The sequence below is a fragment of the Nerophis ophidion genome, linkage group LG20 (assembly GCF_033978795.1).
Source record: "Nerophis ophidion isolate RoL-2023_Sa linkage group LG20, RoL_Noph_v1.0, whole genome shotgun sequence".
NCBI classification, from domain to species: domain Eukaryota; kingdom Metazoa; phylum Chordata; class Actinopteri; order Syngnathiformes; family Syngnathidae; genus Nerophis; species Nerophis ophidion.
In genome coordinates this window covers 32,433,235-32,453,878 of record NC_084630.1, presented here as the reverse complement: position 1 = coordinate 32,453,878, position 20,644 = coordinate 32,433,235, and the positions used below count along the sequence as shown (strand labels likewise).

The window sequence follows — 20,644 nt, the reverse complement described above, 5'->3', positions numbered from 1 at the left end:
GCCACAAAAACAGGGTTATTTTTTGACAAAAAGAGCATAGAAAATTAAACAAACAAAAAAATAATATTGTCAGACACGAAGTTGATCTAGAGATGTACTGTAAGCTTTGAATAAAAAATAAAAATAATAATACTTGTGTGTATTTAGTATAAGTATATTTCATTAAACTTAAAACAGCTGTACCTAATTTTTATAACTCAGAACTGTTTGAGTCCCCAAGATCAAACTTGATGGGAGCCATATTTTTGTGAACGATTGATTGATTGAAACTTTTATTAGTAGATTGCACAGTTCAGTACATCCATCCATTTTCTACCGCTTATTCCCTTTTGGGGTAGCGGGGGGTGCTGGCGCCTATCTCAGCTTCAATCGGGCGGAAGGCGGCGTACACCCTGGACAAGTTGCCACATTCCGTACAATTGACCACTAAATGGTAACACCCGAATAACTTTTTCAACGTGTTTAAGGTCCACGTTAATCAGTTCATGGTACAAATGTATACTATCAACATAATACAGTCATCACACAGGTTAATCATCATAGTATGTACATTGAATTATTTACATTATTTACAATCTGGGGGGTGGGATGAGGAGCTTTGGTTGATATCAGTACTTCAGTCATCCACAATTGCATCAACAGAGAAATGGACATTGAAACAGTGTAGCTCTTACTTAGTAGGATATGTACAGCAAGCAGAGAACATAGTGAGTTCAGATAGCATAAGAACAAGTATATACATTAGAAATACATTTGATTATTTACATTAGGTTATTTACAATCCAGGGAGATGGGATGTGAATGGAGGAGGGTATTAGTAAAGGGTTGAAGTCGACTGGAGGTGTTGTTTTAGAGCAGTTTTGAAGGAATATAGAGATGCACTTACTTTTATACCTGTTGGGAGTGCATTCCACATTGATGTGGCATAGAAATGGAATGAGTTAAGACCTTGTTGGATCGGAATCTGGGTTTAATATTATGATTAATTAACATGGTTTGAAAAACTCATTCGGGTGTTACCATATAGTAGTCAATTGTACGGAATATGTACTGTAATGTGCAATCTACTAATAAAAGTTTCAATTGATCAATCAATCACTTGCAAAAAATTATGTAGTTACTCCCCCCCACCGCTTGAGGGTGCTCGCTTACATTAGACCAGTGGTTCTCAAATGGGGGTACGCGTACCCCTGGGGGTATTGGAAGGTATGCCAAGGGGTATGCTTTTTTTTTTTTTAATATTCTAAAAATAGCTACAATTCAAAAATCCTTTATAAATATATTTATTGAATAATACTTCAACAAAATATGAATGTAAGTTCATAAACTGTGAAAAAAAAAATACAACAATGCAATATTCAGTGTTGACAGCTAGATTTTTTGTGGATATGTTCCATAAATCCATCCATCCATCCATCTTCTTCCGCTTATCCGAGGTCGGGTCGCGGGGGCAGCAGCCTAAGCAGGGAAGCCCAGACTTCCCTCTCCCCAGCCACTTTGTCTAGCTCTTCCTGGGGGATCCCGAGGCGTTCCCAGGCCAGCCGGGAGACATAATCTTCCCAACGTGTCCTGGGTCTTCCCCGTGGCCTCCTACCGGTTGGACGTGCCCTAAACACCTCCCTTGGGAGGCGTTCGGGTGGCATCCTGACCAGATGCCCGAACCACCTCATCTGGCTCCTCTCGATGTGGAGGAGCAGCGGCTTTACTTTGAGTTCCTCCCGGATGGCAGAGCTTCTCACCCTATCTCTAAGGGAGAGCCCCGCCACACGGCGGAGGAAACTCATTTCGGCCGCTTGTACCCATGATCTTATCCTTTCGGTCATGACCCAAAGCTCATGACCATAGGTGAGGATGGGAACGTAGATCGACCGGTAAATTGAGAGCTTTGCCTTCCAGCTCAGCTCCTTCTTTACCACAACAGATCGGTACAACGTCCGCATTACTGAAGACGCCGCACCGGTCCGCCTGTCGATCTCACGATCCACTCTTCCCCCACTCGTGAACAAGACTCCTAGGTACTTGAACTCCTCCACTTGGGGCAGGGTCTCCTCCCCAACCCGGAGATGGCACTCCACCCTTTTCCGGGCGAGAACCATGGACTCGGACTTGGAGGTGCTGATTCTCATTCCGGCCGCTTCACACTCGGCTGCGAACCGATCCAGTGAGAGCTGAAGATCCCGGCCAGATGAAGCCAACAGGACCACATCGTCTGCAAAAAGCAGAGACCCAATCCCGCGGCCACCAAACCGGAACCCCTCAATGCCTTGACTGCGCCTAGAAATTCTGTCCATAAAAGTTATGAACAGAATCGGTGACAAAGGGCAACCTTGGCGGAGTCCAACCCTCACTGGAAACGTGTCCGACTTACTGCCAGCAATGTGGACCAAGCTCTGACACCGATCGTACAGGGATCGGACTGCCATAAATATTGATTTTAAAGATTTCTTTTTTTGTGAAGAAATGTTTAGAATTAAGTTCATGAATCCAGATGGATCTCTATTACAATCCCCAAAGAGGGCACTTTAAGTTAATAATTACTTCTATGTGTAGAAATCTTTATTTATAATTGAATCACTTGTTTGTTTTTTATCAAGTTTTTAGTTATTTTTATATCTTTTTTTCCAAATAGTTCAAGAAAGACCACTACAAATGAGCAATATTTTGCACTGTTATACAATTTAATAAATCAGAAACTGATGACATAGTGCTGTATTTTACTTCTTTATCTCTTTTTTTCAAGCAAAAATGCTTTGTTCTGATTAGGAGGTACTTGAGTTGAAAAAATGTTCACAGGGGGTACATTACTGAAAAAAGGTTGCGAACCACTGTACTATTAAAAGTTTCAATCGATCAATCAATCTGCAACAAAATATGTAGTTACTCACCCTCACCGCTTGTGGGTGCTCGCTTACATTAGACACGCTCGGGGACACCTTGAATACTGAATTTAAAGGTTTCGAAATGGGTGTTGAATACTTAAAAATACGCTACATATTAATTTCAAGTAAAGGAACAATCGATACAATTATAACATAATATGCATCTATTTCATTATTAGATCATTCCGTTTTCACATGAAAGACTGTTCTCCTTTCCCATAATGCATTGCAGCTGTAAACCACTTCCTCTTTCCGCCATATTGCAGAACCGGTAAGATGTCTTTCAATGTTGTCACCAACCATCTACTCTATATCTTTGGCATCTTCTCGTTAATTGTTCCACCGTGGTAATATTTTCAAAGCGTATTTATGTGGTAACGCTTTTTACCGATTATGGAGTTTTTAAACCGTTGCCGAGCAACATTTGGGAGTCATGTCTGCCTGCCACCCACCGCGCTCGGCCTAAGCAACCCTGTACGCGCCTTTGAAAGGAACAACTTTCCCGGACGTTAGACCACGTTTGTGTTGACCGGAGGTTGTGCTTTGTTAGCCAGGAACCGAAATGTCTTCGTAAGGCCTCTATCGTATTTTTGGCAGCGTGGTAACTCTCAAATACCTCATTCGTGAGCTAGCTGTCGTTAGCCATCTCCTTGAGTCCGCCGGTGTGTGAAGACCCTTTCTCCGCTTTGGCTTCTTGTTGCCATATCTCCTTTGTGTGCTGCATGTATCAATATTCTTTATCAAAATATCTTAAAGCAGTTGCACTTTAGTTTGCAGCGCGGTGAAAGGAAGTCAAGTGGATGTGGAACAAATGTAGCAGTATTTGGAGACATTAGTTAGCTCCACGTTGACCTTTCTGTAAGTAAGAAACTGTAGGTAAATATCCTCAAATTAATGAAAACGTCAGAAAGGCTACAGGAAATTAAAACATTTTTTCTCCATACCGTCTTGTCTCTTAGGCCATGTCCACACGGATAGTTTTAAAAACACATTTGGGCCTACTGAAATTAGATTTTCTTATTTTTTATGTGTCATACTTGATGATTTCGCGATATTGCCATATTTTTGCTAAAAGGATTTAGTAGAGAACGTTGATGATAAAGTTCACAACTTCTGGCCGCTAATAAAAAAAGCAGCAGACAATGTGCGCGTGACGTCACGGGTTGTAGGGCTCCTCACATTGTTTAGCTAATGCTGGCTATGATTGTAGAGTTATATGGACCGAGCAAGTGAATATTTCCCCATTAATTTGAGTGAGGATGTAAGATTTGTGGATGAGGACATTTAGCGTGAAGTACTAGCGAAAAGGCGACGGCTCAAGGCGGATAATTCCGGAAGATCCTCTATCTACTTACTGTCTTAATAGTGTTTTAGTGATATTGTTAAAGTCATACCTAAAAGTTGGATGGCTGTGGTGAACGCCAGTGTCTCTCAGAGAAGTCGAGGAGCCAGGATCACAGCTGCATTTTTGAGGTGCAGGATGAGGTCCCATAATCCACTGAAGTCTCCGGTAAGAGCCGACTTAATATCACAATTTTCCCATCCAAAACTTGCTGGTTGACGTAAAGAAATATGTTCGCTTGATCGCTCTGTGTTAAAGCTTCATAACAAACAAAGAATGACTGGCTGTGTTTCGGTGCTAAAGGCAGCTGCAATCCACCGCTTTCCACCTACAGCATTATTCTTTATAGTCTCCATTATTAATTAAACAAATTGCAAAAGATTCAGCAACACAGATGTCCAAATTACTGTGTAATTATGCGATGCAAAGAGACTACATTTAGCCATGTGTGGTTCTAGGCTAATATGTCCGCTACAACCTGAGACGTCACGCGCACGTGTCATCATTTCGCGACGTTTTCAACAAGAAACTCAGCGGGAAATTAAAATTTGTGATTTAGTAAACTAAACCATGTGTTGCAATGTTAACATCTCATTGATATATAAACTATCAGACTGCGTGGTCGGTAGTAGTGGGTTTCAGTTGGCCATTTAAACGGTCTCCATCCCCTCAAGTGTAGTTTTCAAACTCTTAAGTCTACACACAAACGCATACACCTGCTGTCATGCACATTTTGTCCAAGCTGAAGCCTGAAAAAAGCAGCAACATCTGACTTGGTGCAGCATTACACCTCCTGTTATGTTTATTTTGATACACAAGATGTACAATGACATGTAAATTGTCTTTCAAACCAGCATGTATGTACTCGAAGCCTGGGAACATTATTAAAGAGTGCATGCACGCCTGTCCTGTTGAAGCCCAAAACTCATAAAAATTATGGTGATGTATTACATGTGCAGCAAAGTGTACATTATTCTTAAATTCAGCACGCACTAATGAGCCAAGTAAACCATTTTGCATGTTTAAGTGCCTTTATAAAACACACGGACTTGCGTGTGTTTCTGCAAAACTCTCAAGGAATTATAAAGCATTTAATCATGGATATAATGATATGGTACATGTGTAATGAAGGGTATATTGTCTTAAGCATCAGTACACACTACAAGGAGGACGCTACATTGTTTTTTTTGTTGTAGTTGCTTGGTTGGGTTTTGCGCACGAGCACGGTTGCGCCTGGCTCCATCAACAAAAATGGAATCAAGACACGGAAGTTAACTTCATGATTTGTCGCTAAACAAGGACTAAAAACATAACGTTGCACCTTATAACACACAGCAAAAAGTGTTGTTTGTCAAAGTTGTTCCATCATCAGGTGGAGGTTCCACAGCGATAATATCCAAAACAGTTGACTGTCATTTGCGCCGGCGGGTGTAACGCAAAGCCCGTTTTGATGTGTCTTTTTTTTATTAATGTAGAGTGAAAAGAGCAGCATGTTTACGATCAAGCATACAGTAAGTCCTCTTATAGCGTGTTCAAAGCCAACAAGGCAGTGTTGTTGAGCTTGGAAATGGCGTCATGGCTAGTCTCAGTTTTTGCGGAGAGTTTTGGATCGCTATACTTTGGCCAGTGTTTTCAAAAGTCTGCGTTTTTAAAGACAAAAGTATGCGTCTGCGTGTGGACAAGAGGCCTAAACGCAGAGATAAGTGCATTTATTAAGTATCTGTATTTGTGTGGACATGGCCTTAGAATGATGAACTATTGTTATATTAAGTATCTGTATTCGTGTGGACATGGCCTTAGAATGATGAACTATTGTTATATTAACAATGTGTGTTCATTCTCTTGTGATTGTAGGCATCATGGTGCGCATGAACGTTCTCGCAGATGCTCTGAAGTGCATCAACAATGCTGAGAAGCGTGGGAAACGCCAGGTCCTCATCAGGCCCTGCTCCAAGGTCATTGTGCGCTTCCTTACCGTCATGATGAAGCACGGTAGGGTCTTCACATTATTATAAAGTTGTGTTAATAAATGCGGTATTAATGTTGATATTGTCTGCAGGTTACATTGGTGAGTTTGAGATCATTGATGACCACAGAGCCGGGAAAATAGTCGTCAATCTCACAGGAAGGCTGAACAAGGTACAGTACTGTCATGTCACTGGATGTTTTTTGTACAAGCATGTGAAATTTTGAACTGTTAAATCTAGATTGTCTTGTATATATATTCCTGTTATGTTTTTATTAAAACATTTGCTTGCTGTTGAAGCCAAAGCACCCAGTCGAAGTGATTTCTGCAACTGCTAATAGTTAAAACAGTTTATATATGTAGTATTTTTTTGTGTGTATCTTACAGTGCGGCGTGATCAGTCCACGTTTTGATCTCCAACTCAATGATCTGGAGAAGTGGCAGAATAACCTGTTGCCCTCAAGACAGTTTGGGTGAGAATACGATACCTGACAATGCATTTTGCTCGTTATAAAAAAATCTGTTAATTTCACAAAGATTATAAATCTATCCTTTACTTGAGGTACCTGCTAACCTAAACAGTTTTATTTGCTGTACGTCCTTTTCATTCCATCTGAATTTGGTGTTTTCGCTTTACATATATTGAAACTGCATTTTACCTTGACAGAATTCACTTTATTTATTTTTTTTTTAAGTTTTTCAGTTTCTTTTAGCTTGCAACAGCACAGTTTGTTTTCAGCAAGAAGTGTGAAGGCAAGGCACAGAAAGCTTTATCCGCTAACTCGCCCTGCTATATTCTTATTTCTCATTTTCTGGGGACACGTGTCTTGAGTTTCCCCCTTTTGACTAAAGATAGCAAACGTCCGATTATCCTATGTCTTATTTCTATTCAGGCATGTGAAATGTCTGAAGACTTAGAAATCCGCATTTTTTAACATAAATGTTTGCATTGAAACTATTGTGTTTCAAGTAAAATATCCATAAAAATACAATATACAACATTGTTGAAAGCTCTCCTCACCTGCAGGTACCTATTGTTCGTCTTGCCTAAATGCCACACTGAGTTGCAGGACGGTAAGACGATCTCAGGAGTATTGAAACAAGCTCACTAGCTTATTTGTTTGCCTCCGCTGTCTACTTTGCTGCTAATCATATTTGGATGATTACAACCACCAGTTGTAGTTCTATCATATTCATTAGTAGCCAATGAGAAGGTGTATTTTTGACGTGACTGGTCACGCGTGTCTCCGTTGTTAGAGCGGCCGTGCCATTAACCTGAGGTTTCCTGGTTTGATCCCCCGTTGTCCTTGAGCAAGACACTTCAACGTTGCTTCTGATGGAACGTGGTTAGGGCCTTGTATAGCAGCTGCTGCCATCAGTGTGTGAATGTGGGAATAGTGTCAAAGTGCTTTGAGTACCTTGAAGGTTCAAGTATGACCCATCTACCTCCCAAGAAAATGTGGCGTGGTGCAAAAGATGCCAATCATGAAGCAAGCTTACTTGGTGAGCACCAAGAAAGCTAGTGTAAACATTTCTTGTCAACAATACAGGGTCGCTCAGATTATGAAGCCTCTGTTCTCCATGATTTTTTCCCCTGTCTTTTATTGGTACTTAAAAGTCCCAAAACCACCATTATTCCCTCTCGTATGGCCTCTCCTATGTTGCCTGTTTTTATGTGTTCAGGTTTTTGCCATGTGGTAGCTTCTCCAGACTTAGATCAGATTTGTTGACCGGAGATTTCAGATTTCCTTTTATACCGGTTTGGGATGTTGTAACCATTGGCGAGGAAAGAAAATACAATGTTTTAGTTGTGGAAGTTAAGCATATTGGTGAGATTAATTCTAGCAATGTATTTCGTGCTGCATTCATTTAAGAAGAGTACATAAACATCATTTTACAGAGTGATTCATTTTTTTAAGTTCTGTCATTTAGGCTGATTTGAAATAGCATCGTCATTTATTTCACATTTTCCCCTCTTTATGAAACTGTTGTACAGATCTGCTCTTGTGCGGGGAAATGAACTGTATTTTTTTGTTGTTGTCACAATTGTCCCGGCAGTTTAACTGCTCAAGTGGTGATATCAGAGCGACACAGTGTGGAAGACTCCTATGTTTGTGGGGTGACATATTGCCGCGTGACAAGTACACATGCTTAACGTACATTTGTCCTCTGGACCTAAAGGGGGTGCCAAGGGCGTGAAACTTGCCCCGTATTTCCACGGGTTTCAAAATGGCTGCTGGCCGGCTTCACCATGGAAGAGTGCTGCCATTTGTGGTGTAGCAATCCCCATCATTATTCTGGTGCAACTCTATCGTGCAGGGAAATTGCGCAGACGTTAACAGGATCTTTTTTATAAAGTTGTAAAAAAGTGAACCACAAACCGTTATGTTCTTCCAGAGGAGCAGAAGCGAAAAAAACTTGGTCCTGTCATTAATAACAAGGTGCTGAACATCATCACAGACAGTTTTGCCTTGATAAGCAACTTTAATTTTTGTAGCAAACAGTAACATCATCTCTGGCGAGCCCGTCACCTCTGTATCAGCTGGTATTTGACACAAGCCCCCATATAGCTTCCCGGGATATGCCTGTTTGTTCTTTAATTTTGGACATCCAGAATCAGCATGTCCTCATCCATTTGTGTCGAAGTGAAATTGTCTGAAAACCTTTGACCGCCCATTAAGACGTTTCAAAGTGTAGAATACGATCCGCCTTAATTTTAATGTCAACTGGATAAGTTATTTTACGTTTGTGCATGACTTCCTGTACAAAACGAGCAGATATTAGCTAAATTAAATATGTTGTGGCATCCAGCTCAGAAACTATTTAGCACTGGAATGCGTAACGTCAACGACATGTTGACGTTCTGCAGGGGGTGGAAACGGACACAATGACCTGAATAAAAACAAAATTGTCCGTCGCCGTGCATGTCGTTACGTGGCTGTTTCAAATCCAGTGGCAATCCGTTATTAGTGTCATGGCTTTGACTGGTAATTGTTCCAAAAACAGGTCTAAATGAATCTACCTTATTTAAAATGCTGTAAATATATGGTTAGTAGTAATCATATATATTGCAGAGTTGGCAAAAATGTAGTTTATTTTAAGAACAAAACTTGTGGTTTTGTTGCATTGTTCATCTATTTGTTTTCACAATTTACTGTATTTGTTTGCTGATCTATTTGAACGCCAGCCAATAACTCGTATAAACATTTAGACACACTAATGGAGTCTTGACGGATGTTGAATTCCCTGCGCAGTATAAAAAAATATCTTCTATTATGTGTGGACAGTGCAGTTAAATTTGTGGTACAGTAGATTAAATAGCACATTTTTGTTAAAAATGCTGCCTGAAAACTAAGGGAATGTTTATTTTTATTTTAGCCATTTGATTTATAATTTGGCAGTTGAGTTTTTTGTTATACATATATATATATATATATATAATACTATTAGGTCTACAGTTCTAAAGGAGATCAAAATATCTAACAAAGTGATACTGAGATTTTTGATATAATGCACATTATGTTCCCGTGTCTAAGGGTGAGGTAAAATATGGCATGATTTGCATTTCAAAACATGATTTGGTACAAACGGAAATAGTGGACAAACTATTAAAGTGTAAAATAACTATAAATACGGTTGATGTTATTTGTATATGACAATTTAAAAAAAACTAATGCAGAAAATAAAAACATCGCTTGGCAGTTTTGTGCGGCCCGTTTATCGCATTTTTGTGAGACATCTCAGTGCTGTGCACTTAGCTTTTTCACTAGGAGTAAAGGTGCCTTTTAATTAAAATTTAGGAGCAAACATTTTTTCTGAGTCTCAAGTCTTTAAATAACACATTTTTAACAACACTATGTACACCTAAACTTGAATATTAACCAAGTATTTGTGATGTAATTATAAGCGCTAATGCAGGGGAACTATTGCAGCGACGTGATCACCAGACTATAAGGCTCTGTTGACATTGTTGGCTGGTGAGCTGCTTTTTCGCCTTGGTGCTTGTGAAAGTTTATTCTAGATCATAAATCATGCCTCTCACATGGATAATAGGATGAGGATGTAATCCGACAAGTTGGAACACTTTGACAGTCAATTTAGACCCGAAAATGGTGAGACACAGACGCCTGGTTCCATCCCCCATTTCTTTGTGAGGATTTAGTCATTATTCATCTAAATCTGAATATAACACAATTCTATCAGTCAACATCCTAATGACAGGAGACATTGTACAATATGTGATGTTGTTTTATGTTTGTTGGCTCTAATGAAGTCTGCGGTGAGTAGTGATCAGTGAGGTTGTGGAAGGAAAAAGGGGATTTTTGTGATGCATTTTGGAAATTAATGCGCCTTTTATGCTTAAAATGATCAAAATACCAAATATATTATAAATGAGCACTGTACTAAATTACATATATACTTAAATCATGTCTACAGAACCTTAATGGAGGAGTTAGGATGGGTTTTCAAGGGCTTTATAGGCAGAATAGAGCGACTCCTATTAACTCCATTGTATATAAACTTTTGATCGCATTTATTTACTCGTTAGAATGCGTAAGAAAAGATGTGTTCTTGTCTTGCATAGGGATTGTGAATGACTTGCATTTGAAAAATATATATCGTTCACTTATTTTGTTCTGTGACTTTGATCCAGCCCAAATTGCTGCCACCTGTGCCCCCTAGATAGGGCCTGGACTCCTCAAGAAAAATGAAATAAGTTTATAGATAAATAGAAAATGACATGCTCGGAGAGTGCATTGCTAATTGTGTCATTAACATTTCAAATATTGTGATAAAACGACCATGACAAGATATTGTATTGTTTGCGCGCTAGCGTACTCACACTTTTGAGTGCAAAGTAGAAGTACACTGGAGTACACTGTCAGTACTTGGACGTTGCCCGCAAAACGCTCAAAAGTGCGCATGGTCTCAACCATCAATAGTCACACTCTTCAATGCAATATGCATAGTGTCACCACTGGCTGATAAGACTCACGTTTCAGGAATTAGATTTCTAATTCATAGAACTTTTGAGATTAATTAAACATAAATGTAAAAGTCTCTTTATAGTCTGCCATCTTAAAAAAGCCAACACAGATTTACAAGAATGCCCGTGTCTGTTAGTTAACCTTAATTCCCTTTTAGAGGAAAAATACTTATGTAAAAAATACTTCATTGTCCGTTACTGTATGGATTTGCTTTCAATGTTGTTGGCTTTCTAAGGCAATACATTTCAAAGCTGCAATGATTACTTAATTATTGTGGTTTAAAAAAAGCTTTGTTTTATATTCTGTTGCTTTGACTAATTGTTTGAGTTAACAAATAGAAATGTGTTGTAATCTGTTTGGCAGTGACCACAAGCATTTAGAAAAATTGTTGAAAGTGTAATTTTATTTTAGTGATTATGGCAAGCTAAAACGTCAAAACTGCTCTCTAAAATGAACATTGGGGCTACAGAGTTTTTATCCGATTAATAGAAAAAAATATTCCAAAAATTACTGGAATACTAAATAAAATCTAAAGTTTCAGTCATACATTTAGTTTGATAAAACATGTTACTTTTTAGCTGAGGTTTTATAAATTGAAAATGATGGCTTTTTGATTGAAACTTTTTTTACTAGATTGCACAGTACATTACATATTCTGTACAATTGACCAATAAATGGTAACACCCAAATAAGTTTTTCAACTTGTTTAAGTCAGGGTCCCCGTAAATCAATTCATGGTACAAATTTATACTATCACCATAATACCGTCATCACACAGGTTAATCATCAGAGTATATATATTTAATTATTTACAATCTGGGGGGTGGGATGAGGATGGTTTGGTTGGTATCAGCACTTCAGTAATTAACAATTGCATCATCAGAGAAATGGACATTGAAACAGTGTAGGTCTGACTTATATGTACAGCGAGCAGAGAACATAGTGAGTTCAACTAGCATAAGAACAAGTATATACATTAGAAATACATTTGATTATTTACATTTGGTTATTTACAATCCGGGGAGATGGGATGTGAAGGGGGGAGGGTGTCAGTAGAGGGTTGAAGTTGCCTGGCATACTTGCAGGGCAGAGGAATATTGGACCTCCAAACGTAAAGGGGAACGGCACTTATTTTTTTAATTTTTCCTGTCCTTCACAATCATTATGAAAGACATGACAATGGATGTTTTTTTAATGCATTCTAAATATTAAATAAATGCAATCATCCGCTTACAATGGAGCCTACGGTAGCCACTCAATTCTACATTAATGCCCTTAAAACATCCAAACACCACCATTAGGGTTTTATATATATGATGTAAGTATATATGTAATGTAATAACAGGCACATTTATAATGATGTATTTTGATCATTTAAAGCATACATAGCGCATTGAATTAAATAATAATAGTTTGCTTTTTTCCCCCCCTTCATCACTGATGACAAAACAAACATGAAACTTCACTTATTGTATAAGGTTTGCCGTCAAAGTGAAGACTGCTGGAATGTACACATTTTGATGAAAAATTACCCGCCATCCTTGCGGAGAAACGGGGTGGGAGGACTTAGTGTCTCTTCCCGTCGTTCTTGCCAGTTCTGGATCCTAAATGGCGGTTAAAGTATACTAACTTCTCGTATTACATTCTCCGTCATCTACTTTCCAGTTGAGAGGTATGATTTATGATCTAGAATAAATTTACAGGGAGCAGGGAATTGTAGAAACAGACCACTCGATGTAAACATAAGGACTAACGAAAGTGAACATGTCGCCGCTATAGTTAATCTGCATTCGCGCTTAAAACAATATTACTAGTACTTGCTTTTTATTCAAGTCACAAATATTATCGTCAAATTTCAATTTTTTATTCAAGTCACAAATATTATCGTCAAATTTCAATTAAATCACAATTATTGAAATTCAACGATTTGGTGCATTTACAAACAGTTAAAATTATGTATAAAGCAAACTATATAACCTGCTACCCAATAATGTACAACATTTCCTCTCAACAAAAGACAAGAAATATAACCTTAAAGGAAAATCAAATTTAAAACATTTGTACGTTCATCCAACACTTAAAACTTGTAGCATATCAGTATGTGGAATTAAATAATAGAATGGATTAACCAAAGAAATCAAAGCACCAATATGATTCAGTTTAAGAGACTGTTTAAACTACAAGTGTTCATTCACAAAGTACACAGAGCAAGAATTATGATGAACATCATGAACCCTTTTTTTTCCCTTTTTTTATAAGAGACAAAGATTATTTACGTATTGAATATTTGTTTGCTTACTATGTTATATTTATTTATTTGTTCAGTGTTCTGTTACAGAAAACAAGGACATTGGATAAAATTGCTATGGTATGAAAAGGGGTAGGATTAAATAAGCTCTGCGTCCATACTTGCCAACCTTGAGACCTCTGAATTCGGGAGATGGGGGTTAAGGGGGACGGGGTTTGGTAGTAGCTGGGTTGTATATTGTAGCGTCCCGGAAGAGTTAGGATTCTGGGTATTTGTTCTGTTGTGTTACAGTGCGGATTTTCTCCCGTAATGTTTGTCCTTCTTGTTTGGTGTGGGTTCACAGTGTGGCGCATATTTGTAACAGTGTTAAAGTTGTTTATGCAACGACCCTCAGTGTGACCTGTATGGCTGTTCATCAAGTATGTCTTGCAGTCACTTACGTGTGTCTGTAGAAGCCACATACAACATGTGTGGGGCCCTGTACGCTGTTTGTATGGAGAAAAAGTGGACGTGACGACAGGTTGTAGAGGACACACTGATTGCACGCACTCATTATTGTTGTCCGGGTGAAATTTAGGAGATTTTCAGGAGGGGCACTGAAATTCGGAGAGTCTATGGGAAATTTGGGAGGGTTGGCAAGTATGTCTGTGTATTCCTACTCCTTTTTGGACGTACTTTAGTGAAACAACTAGAAATGTATGATGCATTTCATTGCATGAATTGTATGCATGTTTGAAAAAAACGGGAAATGAACAAAATGCGAACTGAGTATTGATTTAAAAAAGTGCAGTTAAAACATGTTATTTATCCTATTAAAGTGTTTGGATATAAATTTCATTGTACTTTTTTTTTTTTTTTACTGAAATACTATTGGTCATATTTTTAAAACATTCTTAGTTAATGAGGTCTAAATTTTATTATTCTGAACCTAGTCCTGCTTCAGTTTTAGTCCTTAACACACGAAATAAATACATTACAAGTGCTCTGCAGAACTTTGAATTAAAACATTTTTTTGCAGCAGGTGTATGAACAGAAGTACTGTAAATGAAGCTTCTCAAATGCTTTAAACTAATTCATCCTAAGTCTGAATGGTTGTATTGAAGCATTCTAATTACTGCTTTGTCTCTCTACAGATATATTGTACTGACAACCTCAGCTGGCATCATGGACCATGAAGAAGCCAGACGGAAACACACAGGAGGCAAAATCCTTGGATTCTTTTTCTAAAAACTGAAAATAAAATAAAATTAACCAGGGAAAAGCTCTTGATCTGCTTGATTTATTAACATTTTCAATCAAGAATGTTCAACACTGATGGGTTCTCATTGAAACTAAGAAAATTACAGTAAGACACATGTTTTTGTAAACTGATCAGAACATCTACTTACCTCTTACCTAATCTGCTCCCTGTGGTTAACCAGTTGTAAATGTTCAGATGCAACTGAACATGTTTAATACTCTTGTGGCTTCCTGGACTCTTACCCATGTAGTTTTGTGTGAACTCCTTTTAGCTCCATCCTGAGTACATCTAGTCTTGTCTCTGAGCACCTGGGAGTGTTCCCCTGACCTTAGAAGAGCAGAGCTAACAGGCTGCTAATGGAACATGTTTGTCCAGGAGCTCCTAGTGGGCACACGGCAGCCGCCTCCCTCATGACTTCTAATGCTGCTGCTTCCTGTGCAGCGTGTTTATTAGAAGTATTTTTGCACGCTAAGATATTCTCCTAAGTTGGGATAAGTTGATTGGCAACACTAAATTGGCCCAGGTATGTGAGTGTGAATGTTGTCTATCTGTTGGCCCTGCAATGAGGTTGTGACTTGTCCAGGGTGTACGCCGCCTTCCGCCCGAATGCAGCTGAGATAGGCTCCAGTACCCCCCGCAACCCCAAAAGGGACAAGCGGTAGGAAATGGATGGATGGATGTGGCTAAGCTTTTATCTGTAATGCCTAATGATCGAGGCCATCATTACATATATTTTTAATATGCAAACGTTTAAAGTGAGAAACATGGTGTACCAGCTAGCAGACTAACATGCTTCTCCAGTCATGTCAGCTGCCTCTAAATGTCCCTGGAGTACTTCAACACAAAGTTGGAGAAGCTGCTCTCCAATCAATGTTCCTTCTGGATAAACAAGTTGATTATAAAGGGTAACACTTTTTATCTAACATTTGAGTCGGTTTCACTTTTGTCCTTAACCTTTTTAATGGATTATCATATTCATTCTTAAATTCCTCCATGTTTTTATTTGAACCCCTGAAAAGGACAAGTGGTATAAAATGGATAGATGTATCTGGTATGTGGAATCTATCTAAAAACCAATCAACCTCAATATTTATTTTACTTTTTAAAGAAGAAGGCATTGCATAAAATAAGATGTCTCTTCCTCCTCCTTTTCGAACATCTCGGTAAATACACTATTGCCAAAACTGTTTGGCCACCCATCCAAATGATGAGAATTAGGTGTTCTAATCACTTAGCCCAGCCACAGGTGTATACAATCAAGCACTTAGGCATGGGGCCTGTTTCTACAAACATTTGGGAAAGAATGGGCCGCTCTCTGGAGCTCAGTGATTTCCAACGTGGGACTGTCATAAAATGCCACCTGTGCAACAAATCCAGTCTTTGTTATAAGAAAATGGAAGAGTTTGGGAACAGCAACTCAGACAGGAAGTGGTTGGCCACGTAAACTGAAAAAGAGGGGTCAGTGGATGCTTAAGCGCAAAGAGGTCGCCGACTTTCTTCACAGTCAGTTGCTACCGGAGGTGGGTAGAGTAGCCAGAAATTGTACTCAAGTAAGAGTACTGTTACTTTAGAGATTTATTACTCAAGTAAAAGTAAGGAGTAGTCACCCAAATATTTACTTGAGTAAAAGTAAAAAGTATGTTGTGAAAAAAACTACTCAAGTACTGAGTAACTGATGAGTAACCTGATTACGGCAACAAATAATGCACATAAACATAAAAATAGCAATGAGCAAATTCAGAGCCAGGAATATTTCTTACGCAACTAAAACAATAATATATATTAAATAATAGTACATTAAAATAAAATTTAAAAAAATGGCACATTGAGCCACAATAACTTAACAGCACCATAGCCTCAGTAGGCATTCATTGATTTGGTTGATTGATTGATTAAAACTTGTACAGTACAGTACATATTCTGTACAAATGACCACTAAATGGTAACACCCCAATAAGTTTTTCAATGTTTATCAATTACTTAGTAAATGACCAAGTCGAGGTGATCTACCTCATATATACATACACACACATACACAACAGAACAATTGAATGCCGAATGCAGATAATTGTATTCTAAACACTATTTAATACAGCGGGTCCCTTGGATGCAGTTTCTTAAACCTACCACAAGATGGCAGCAGCGCAACGCGATAACAGTCTGCGTTGACTTCAGATTCAATCAGCTGCTTGGCAAGCAGAAATACTAATTATGATCGATTCTCAGATAACACAATTCATGTTGGTTTAAAAACACAGACACGGTCAAAAACGACGTGTTATTCCTTCTCTTTCGATGCTGCACATGACTAAGGCAGATGGATGGGTTTCTGCAATGACACGTTATTGTGTTTTAAGTGGAAAACAACAATCCGTTTTTTGACAACTGCGAAGCAAACCGGACATCAATGTGGATCATTTTCTAAATAATTCCTTGTGAACACATTCTGATAAACACCCACGCGTTTGACAATCCATCTCACGCCTGAACTTCAAAAAAGCGAAGAAAAAAACAAAACTCATAAAGACTCATATTATTGTAACGACCTGCGTGGGGTAGTTGTGTTAGCGAGTGAGTGATGTTCAGAGTTCCCATTGTCATGAATGCACCACACCTGGAAGCTGATTGGCTAAGCGGGAGGAATTATTTGTTGATGCGGAAATGAGGGACGAGATAAATTGAGCTGTGTTAGCATAGCTTGCTCAAAAAAAGTTTAAAAAGAGCGTCACTTCTTCATTATATAGTATTGATTCAAAGGGTAAGCAGTATTGGATCAATACAGTACCAGTGTGACAAGGTCAATGTTTTCATTAATTTGCCTTAATTTTTATCTTCAAAAACACAATTTTTTTGTGTTTATTTTGTTAGCTTGTGTGAAAATTTCCGCTGTCGATCAGATCAATTTCGATTAATCACGATTAAATTTAAATCATCTGAAATTTATTTTCTGTGTTTAATTTGGATTTGGCAACAATACACGATAAAAAAAATTGTCATTCTTCGCTACATCATGATTCAGATATTGCGGCTTCACCACATTTTTGGGGGTGTATTTAAAAACATTTTTAAAAGTAATTTGTACTATTTTTTGGTCCTAAATTAGGGATGGACAATCATAAAAGTGGCCAAATAAAGAACAAATATCCATGCTATAGTAATATTGGCCAGTAGAGGAGAGCAAACTACTCAGACTGCACACTGTTCAGTAAGGTGGCCCCTGATTGGCTCAGCCTCAGACAGCATTACCATATTATATTTAAAGGCCTACTGAAACCCACTACTACAGACCACACGGTCTGATAGTTTATATATCAATGATGAAATATTAACATTGCAACACATGCCAATACGGCCTTTTTAGTTTACTAAATTGCAATTTTAAATTTCGCGCGAAGTATCCTGTTGAAAACGTCTCCGTATGATCCCAGCTAAAAGTCGTCTGCTTTAATCACATAATTCCACAGTATTCTGGACATCTGTGTTGCTGAATCTTTTGCAATGTGTTCAATTAATAATGGAGACGTCAAAGACGAAAGATGTAGGTGGGAAGTGATGTATTGCGGCTGCCTTTAGCAACGCAAACACAGCCGGTGTTTCCTTGTTTATATTCCCGAAGGTGAAGCTATACTATGGAACAGAGCGATCAAGCGAACATGGTTCTCTACCACATGTCAATCGGTAGGTTTCGGTAAGAAAATTGTGGTAATAAGTCTGCTCTTACCGTAAACATGAGCGCAGAGCTTGCGTCGTTTCTCCTGCACCTGCGGACTTTCTTGCCTCCTCCCACCGGCCGCCCCCGACCGTGGGATGCTTACACCTGCCTTCGCTTCGCCTCGTCGTGAAACGTGGCTTCCCTCAGAGACACTGGCGGTCACCACACCCATGGCCACACCCCTTCGACTTTCAGGTATGACTATATAATCTCACTAAAACACTAGAGCAGATAACGGATTTTCCAGAATTATCCTAGTAAATGTGTCTAATAACATCTGAATCGCTTTTTTATTAACGACCAAAAGTTGCAAACTATATCGTGGATGTTCTCTACTAAATCCTTTCAGCAAAAATATGGAAATATTGTGAAATGATCAAGTATGACACATAGAATGGACCTGCTATCCCCGTTTAAATAAGAACATCTCATTTCAGTAGGCCTTTAAAGAGCGTAAAAGTGGATGTTAGGCTGCTCTCATGACGTAAAATGTATTTAGAATAATGTAAAATGTACACTATTTTATGCAGCCCTTTTTTTTTTGCTGCAGCTGTTACATATACTGTATTAGTGTACATGGTCATTGGGATTTGTTATATATATGTATATAATATGTAACAATATAGTAATTAAATATATCAGTATATAGTATTTACTGTATATATAATATGTAAATATTACATATATGTAATATTTTAAATTGCTATTATGGTACATTTTTAGTCTACTTAATACCTGCATTTTCCTGTCCATACTTTGAATCTGAGCTACTGTGGGGAACAATTTCCCTTTTGGATCAATAAAGTTTGTCTAAGTCTAAGTCTAAACCACAGGTGTCAACCTCAAATCTGGCCCACCACGTTTTTTTATGTGGCCCCTGCAAAAGCCTGGAAATAATATGCGTTAATAAAATGCTTAATATTTTCCTACTAAATATATTTGTTTTATTCTTTTATTTTTCTTTTAAAATTCAATTACATCAAAATCTGAATATTACATTATTATAATTAAATATGAATACTGTATTTAGATATCTGCTTAACCTATGATTACAAAACAAATTATAAGTCAAATTGTAGACTGTAAAATTGACAAAAGATTTTATGGTTAAATTCCTCCAACTGAGTTTTGTTTTTGTATTTTACCGTAAAATCAACTTTGTTACTGTTTTTTTTCCATATACAGTAAGACACTAACACATTAAAAAATGAAAAAAGTGAAACAACAAGATTCTAAGGTAAAACAACAAAACTGGCAGCTCTGTTGCTTGAATGTTTCCGCTAAAAACAGTGGTATTGTTTCTCTATTCCATTCCATTTATTCTATTTTCTTATGTGCTGTAAATAAAACACTACTTTTACTGTAAAATTCTGATGACTGATCTGCCCGTTTTTAAAGTAAAATCCCAATATTTTTTTGCAGCTTAATATATTGTTAATGTATTATATATATTGACAATATTGGCATCACCTGTTAGGCTTGTATGTTATACCAGTATTAGTTTAGTACCGCAGTACTAATGAGTCATATTCAGTACTATACCGCCTCCAAAAAGTACCGGTCCCCTGACCCACCACCACCCGTCGTCGTAATCACAACATGTCCTTGCTGGTTTTACGAGCTGAGTAGCATGCTCGGCAGCGCACAATCACAGAGTACTTACAAGTGTGTAGACAGAAAAGGGAGAACGGACGAATTTTGGCTTAAAAACCAAAGATAAAGGTGAAGTTATAACACTGAAACGTCAGGAAGAGGCTTCTTTAAGACATGGCTAGCTAGCTAGCGGCTAAAGTCCATCCGCAGTATGCAGTGTTTTATTTACTTGTAAATCACTAATCCTGGTCTCCATGGCGACAAATAAAGTATGATTCGTATAAATATCATCCCTGGGGGACGAGAAATAGCTAAACATGTTAAACTCACCGCCGTCAAAATGTAAACAAATGCCATTTGGTGGATTTACACCTAACATCCACTGTAAAGATACCAAGTAAAGGTGCGTATCTAGTCGATACTACTATGCATATATCGATATTTTTGAGCATCACAACATCTTTTTTCGTTTAAAAAAATATATATATTATGTTTATAAACTCAGGAAATATATCCCTGGACACATGAGGACTTTGAATATGACCGATGTATGATCCTTTAACTACTTGTATCGGATTGATACCCACATTTGTGGTATCATCCAAAACTAATGTAAAGTACCAAACAACAGACCAATAAGTGAATATTACATTTTAACAGAAGTGTAGATAGAACA

At 38.1% G+C, this 20,644-nt stretch overlaps 1 protein-coding gene across 1 annotated transcript; it reads left to right on the top strand.

The window, feature by feature from the left end:
• The first annotated feature begins 2,990 nt into the window (after window positions 1-2,990).
• rps15a (ribosomal protein S15a) lies at window positions 2,991-14,684 on the top strand. The gene is made up of 5 exons (XM_061880994.1): window positions 2,991-3,150; window positions 6,076-6,213; window positions 6,281-6,360; window positions 6,575-6,660; window positions 14,557-14,684. The coding sequence occupies exons 2-5, from the start codon at window positions 6,081-6,083 to the stop codon at window positions 14,648-14,650; spliced, it is 393 nt and encodes a 130-aa protein (XP_061736978.1). The 5' UTR covers window positions 2,991-3,150; window positions 6,076-6,080; the 3' UTR covers window positions 14,651-14,684.
• Window positions 14,685-20,644: the final 5,960 nt, after the last annotated feature.